This window comes from Salvia miltiorrhiza, chromosome 8, assembly GCF_028751815.1.
Source record: "Salvia miltiorrhiza cultivar Shanhuang (shh) chromosome 8, IMPLAD_Smil_shh, whole genome shotgun sequence".
Lineage (NCBI taxonomy): Eukaryota > Viridiplantae > Streptophyta > Magnoliopsida > Lamiales > Lamiaceae > Salvia > Salvia miltiorrhiza.
The window spans coordinates 7,286,834-7,293,035 of record NC_080394.1 but is presented as its reverse complement, the minus strand read 5'-3'; the positions used below and the strand labels follow the sequence as shown (position 1 = coordinate 7,293,035).

Sequence of the window (6,202 nt, the reverse complement as noted above, 5' to 3'; positions counted from 1 at the left end):
ATGGAAAATATTATCATAAATGCTCATTTTTTATATATTATATAGATTATTCAGAAACAAAATTATTTATTATAAAATATTTTCAATTACTCTCTAAAATGATGATCGGACGTCCAATTGTACGCAATAAAATCAATAATATATTTGAGTAGAACACGCCACATAAATTTTACACTAAAAATTCTAACCTTATACTATATTTATACATATGATGTTCGTCCTTTTATATACTAATAAATTAATAATTAAATAATTATATTTAAGGATCACACGACAATAAATTTGATTTTAAAATTTTAAATCTTAAATATTAATTATTCTATTCACTAAGTCAACACACATACTATATAACGTTGGTATTCATAGACATGTATGGGTACACATCTATCTATAAAAAAATAAATGGATATCTAAAATTAAAGTGTTGGTAATTAGCATAGTATGTGTAAACCTTCTTGAAATAATACATCAAACAAACATAGTACAACAAAAGATATCATTGGATTTCTGAAGTCATTAACCATTTCAAAATTTTAATTTATTAATTAGCCTCAACCCACTTTTAACATTAAAAGATGTACCGTTAATATTCCTTAATCCACTTATCTTAGAGATTGATTATTATAATTAAGCTTAATCCAACTTCGCGCCGCCCAATTTGAAATATTTTTTTAAAAAAATTATTCAGGTCATAGGTGGTTTATAACTTTATATCTGAAAAAGTTGTAAGTAGTAAAAAATAAAAAATATCTTAAATTTCTATTTATAGAAAATTTACAAAACCAATATATTCACCTTTCCGTTCAAGCCCATGATTTTGTTCGGGGCAAAACACATTAGTTTGGGCCTAATAGGGGAATTTGGCCCAATATATTCACCTTTCAGTTCAAGCCCATGATTTAGCTTCTTCGAGGCCCATCATCATTTTTATGCTTTTTGGCGTGATACGAATATGGAAATTCTCATGTCACGAGTTGTAGTGTAATTTGTAAATTGTAATTCTCCTCTCTCTCTCTCTCTCTCTCTCTCTGTCTCCTTGCATCTCTCTCACACGCACGCACGCAAAGAGACGAGACACGCAGAGAGACATGATTCTTTGAGAATCTGTCGTCGGATTCTACTAGGTAATCACCCTTTTCACCTTCTTTCTTAAGCAATTCAGAAATAAATAAAAAGTTGATGCGTATATCTTCTTTCTCGCGTTCTCTTTTCGTAAATTGTCATGAATTATTGGGTTTTTTAATTTCTTTGCCACTCTTTTACCTGAACCATAACTCAGGTAAATAAAAAATAAAAAATCTATTTTTGATGTTTAAGTTCTTGATGGGTATCTCCTCGTACGTTTCTACTGATTTCGGGGACTGAATTGAATTCTGGAAATTTTCTATTAATTTCCAAATTTTTATCTTTCTTGTTTCATCAATTTCGTGATTTATGGGAATTCCTCTTTACCAGGCGTGTGCGTGTCTAATTTGTCGAATTATGTGATGGGCATTTTTTTAAAAATATTGTATGATAATGATTTTTTTTTATTATTTTGTTGTTCAGACGAACTTTTGGGTTCTTGGAATTTCATTTGAAGGTTTGAGTTTTACGATTTCTGCATTGAGACTTGAAGAGTAGAATTGCCCGCGGTTTGGTTTTTGTATTGGTCTAATTCTACATTTATGTCAAGGAACTTTCTGGCTTCAATTTATGGGGTGAATTAAATTTTAACTTGTTCCATTTGCATTTATATATCAGAACTTGGTGTTGACTGTTGTTTCTTCCAGTTGTCAGCAGCAAGTGGAAGATAGTTGAAACTTTATTACTCTACCGATCTTATAGGAGAAAAAGTTAGATGTGCCAATGCTGCCTTTAGACTCTTTTTTTCATGAGTCTTTTAATTTAATATCCTCACTAGATTGTATTTGGTAGAGTTTGAAACTTGCCCTATCAATGCTTTTATTGCTAGTAAGAGTTGAGTACCTAGAATTCTGCTAGATAGTTGATGATCATGAAGGTGCAATATTGGGTTATTTTGATGGCAGTTTTTGGTTACCGTTTGCTGATTAGCTATGTCTTGTTCTATTAGTCTTGTGTCAGTTGAGATGTCTGCATTGAAGGAAACACAAGAGAGCATTTTCAACCCAGTTGAAAAAAGACGTCTAGGATGTATTACTATAGATTCTTGTTGCAATATATCGAATCCTATAATGAGTATGAATACTGGTTCGAAAAAGAAATATTGTCAGTAACTAGATCTTAACATATGAACCATAGCTAGTGATTTTATTCATTTTTAAATAGTGTGTGCATTGTCATGTGTTACTATAGTTTCTTGTTGCAATAGATTGAATGCTCTAATTAGTCTGAATACTGGCTCATAACAGCATTATTGTCAGTAAATAGATCTTAACAAGTGAACCATAGTTAGTGAATACAGACTATACTGTATGTGCATTGCCATGTGCCTATAGGAAAACTGAATGATCTAAATCGATTTGAAAGTTCTCACCTGCTTTGTAGCTGCATCAGAAATGTGCAGAAGTTGAGATAAAGTTTCTTACTTGTTTTCTTCTGCTTACTCGTGGGTATGAGCTCGCCCAGAGATTTGTAAGTTAGCTGTTGCGCGCTCCTCACCCAATCCTTCCTACAGCTAGGGCCAAGGGCCATAGTTAGTTTGCTGAAAATGAATTCCTTAGGTCTCTACTTTTGCAGCTCTCAGAAACTCAACTCCAAAAAGTGAAGTAGGCTTCGAGGTCATAAGACCATTTGCGTGGGGCTGACTTACCAACCTTAGAGCATCCACAACAGATCTCTCAAAAGTAATCCTAACTTTAAATTTGAGCTAAAATAATAAAAAGTGAGATAAAATGATCATCCAACAGATCACCTATATTAAGTTGGGCCCACAAAAAAATTACACCCCCTCAAATTTAATCCTAAATTTACACTCCCTTAAATCTAATCCTAAATTTATAAAATAGATAATGAAAAATAGGAGAGCTGCTGTATGCAATTGTAAAATAGGGGTTAAAAATAATTTAGGGAAGACTTTAGGAGTATTTTTAGGAGTAAAATTTTGAGAGATCTGTTGTGGATGCTCTTAGTGGGAGTAGTGACTAGTGCTCTTAGGTTGGAAAAAAGAAAGCAAAATAGTCACCTCACCTGTCCTTTTGAGTTTAGAAATGATCTCGATCTTTTATCCTCTCTATTTTGAGAGAGCTCAAGCAAAATAGAAAGCAAAATAGTCACCTCACCTATCCTTTTGAGTTTAGAAATGATCTCGATCTTTTATCCTCTCTATTTTGAGAGAGCTCAAGCCTTCCATTTTTTGTGGTCATAAGTTCATTTGCGTGGGGCTGACTTACTAGCTGTAGTGGGAGTAGTGACTGGAATTACTCACTGCTGAATACAGAATTTAGTACTTCTTTAATTTAAAAAAGAATGTTTTATTTACTCCAATCAAATTACAATAAGTTTGAATTTTCTTTTGTCAAGTGAAGGTACACTCAAGAATATAATGAATGATCTGTGGAGATTCTTTACTTCAAAGTTTTGGGTAACAACAATAGAGTCCCGTTTGGATGTTCGAATTATTTGTACTGGACATAGTGAAGTAATATCTTACACCTGGAGGGGTATTATACTCTTACATCAACATTGATTTTCATATTTATTTGGTCTCTCATATTTAAAAATGGGAAAGAGCTATGCCTTATCAATTTTATGATGCAGTCACTGTACCCTTTGATCCTTATCCAAAATATTTGGTGAGACTCTGTATAGAAAATTTGAGTATTTATCATATAGTCATTGTATTTTTCTCTTCGGAGCGGATGCTCTCTTTGGGAGATTATATAGGCGAATAGAATAACTATACTGCTAAGTAAATTCTAAAAAAAAAAAAGAGCTGAATTTGGATATCATCTGAATTAGTCGCATAGTCATGTGAATTTATCAGCACAAAGAAATAAAATTAATGTGGGACTTTCAGGATTCTTCAAACCTGCATTTTCTGATTGCATCTAAGTTAACAGGTGAAATTAGTTACCAAAAACCATTTAACTAGCCAACATCTGGACCTCAACACATATTTTCATATGATCTTCTTTCCGTCAACTGTGGCTTGCCTTTTCTTTTTCTCTGTGCACCAAAAATGATAGTCAACTTCTATGCTGGATATGATAGCCTCTGTAACTCATGATATAGCTAATACGGCATGCCAGTTTTAGTTGGATTCTCTGTGTTATATACACATATTCTGGCCATTATACTGAGATCTTGTTTTGGTCTTCTTTATACATGTTTGAAGTAATAATTAGTTAATTTTATGACTCATTGGTCGAATTTTGTTACATTCATGTCCAATCTTTGGGGCGTCATTTCTAACTCATCCTAAAACCATCTTATCAGATCTGAACACGCGGTGTGGAAGTGTTGCTTGATTTGCCAACTTTGATGCTTGATTAAGATTACGTGTCTATAGCGTTATTCCAACATTTAGTAATTGCTGAACTCTCCATTGTTATTGCAGCTTAATAATTCCAGAACTGTTAACAAATGAAAATTTGCATTTATTTTTCAGGCTTCTTTGTTCCAGCAACAATGAACCACCAATATGGTGAAGACCAAGTAAGTCGAGAAACCCCTTTTCCAACTAGTTGTCCACGCATTCAACCAACTCGTATGTATAACAAAACTTCTCTGCAGGATCGAGTGAGTGTAGTTGGATTCGACGTCCCCAACTCCCCCGAAGCAAGTTACAACAATGCCTACCCTGGAAATGAAGACGAGGGGCGAGAACCACCATCACTACCTCCCCATCTGCAGCATACTTTGTTGAATCACCTGACGACGAGTGATCCTTGTGCACCCCTTCCATCACCGCAAAATGTTACACTAAATCATCTTTACATAGAGAATAGAGAACCTCCTCGCACAATTGTCGCACTCGGGGTCACTCATCGTTTTCGTTCGAAATTTGTCACTGTTGTGCTCTACAAACCCGTTCCAAGAAGATGAAGCAGCTGCAGCAGCAGGTGATTTTCTTGATCATGAACCTCTTCTTCTTCTTTGGTCTTTCTTTTATTTGTGTCCTAATTTGAGCAGTGGTAGGAGTTAGTCAAACATGATTTATTTAGCATTGAAATATATGTTCATCAGGTTCCTATGGTGAATATTTTTGTGTTATTTAGAAATTAAATGTGAAGTATAGAAATGATTACTGTATTTAAATAGTTTGAATTGGATTGGATGCATTTCATTGGGCCTAATTATTATTGGATGTGTACTTCCATGGGAACTTTGTCATTATAGATGTTACATGAGTGATTATTTCATCGTTTTGTAAAATAACATTAACATAGTTTATAACTAACATAATTTACAATATAAATTCTCCATCATTTATGTTAATTACTCCTTCCGTTCTATTACAAATATCTCATTGCTTTTGGGCACAGAAATTAATGAATGTATAATTAGTAGATAAAGTGAGTTGGTGGAGAGAGAAAAATATATTGAGATTTGTAAAGTATGAATAGAGAGTAAGTGGTGGGCCCATTAGTTAATTAATCTTTTAATTATTTGCTAAAAGAAAAAGGAGACATTTGTAATGAAACATCTCATTATGGAAAGTGAGGCATTTGTAATGGGATTGAGAGAGTATTATATTCCATATAAAGATTCATTCATCTTTATAAATCTAATAAATAACAAAAAAGATTCATTTTTTTTAGTGCAGTAAATTTTACTATAAATGCAGTACGTTCCATAAAATGTTCTCACGCTTTCACGATAAATGTAGTTCTTAGAGCATCTATATCCATTGAGTCTATTGGAAGATCATCCACGGAGGAAACCATTTATGAATCAATGTCTTGTACTGAGGAGGCTCATCCAACCGACTCATATCCATTAGTTTTGATTTTTGCATTTCATTTAATTACATTAATTTAATTTAAATGACACCACTTTAAGTAACACAGTTCCTTAAATTTAAATTATTAAAATTAAACTAATTAAGAAAATTGAAAATTAGAATAATTAAATAATTAAATAGATCATTTTAAGGAAAGCTCAAACTAATGTTAAAAGTCCATTAGGCAAACCCTATTTTCTCTCTCTCTCACAATCCATCGTCATTTTCTTCTTCATTTCCTTCTCTCTGTGCGGCTGCGTCGGAATTAGGTATGTAATTTAATTTTTTGTAAAGGTG

General features: G+C 33.0%; 1 protein-coding gene across 5 annotated transcripts; it reads left to right on the top strand.

The window, feature by feature from the left end:
• Nucleotides 1-972: 972 nt before the first annotated feature.
• Nucleotides 973-5,324, top strand: LOC131000617 (SNF1-related protein kinase regulatory subunit beta-3). Of its 5 annotated transcripts, none has more exons than XM_057926630.1 (3): nucleotides 973-1,124; nucleotides 4,571-4,617; nucleotides 4,696-5,324. In XM_057926630.1, the coding sequence occupies exons 2-3, from the start codon at nucleotides 4,591-4,593 to the stop codon at nucleotides 5,005-5,007; spliced, it is 339 nt and encodes a 112-aa protein (XP_057782613.1). In that variant the 5' UTR covers nucleotides 973-1,124; nucleotides 4,571-4,590; the 3' UTR covers nucleotides 5,008-5,324. The 5 variants fall into 5 exon arrangements, with proteins under 5 accessions (XP_057782613.1, XP_057782612.1, XP_057782616.1 ...); XM_057926629.1 differs by lacking the exon at nucleotides 973-1,124 and adding an exon at nucleotides 1,157-1,279; XM_057926633.1 differs by lacking the exon at nucleotides 973-1,124 and adding an exon at nucleotides 1,551-1,582.
• The last annotated feature ends 878 nt before the right edge of the window (nucleotides 5,325-6,202 follow it).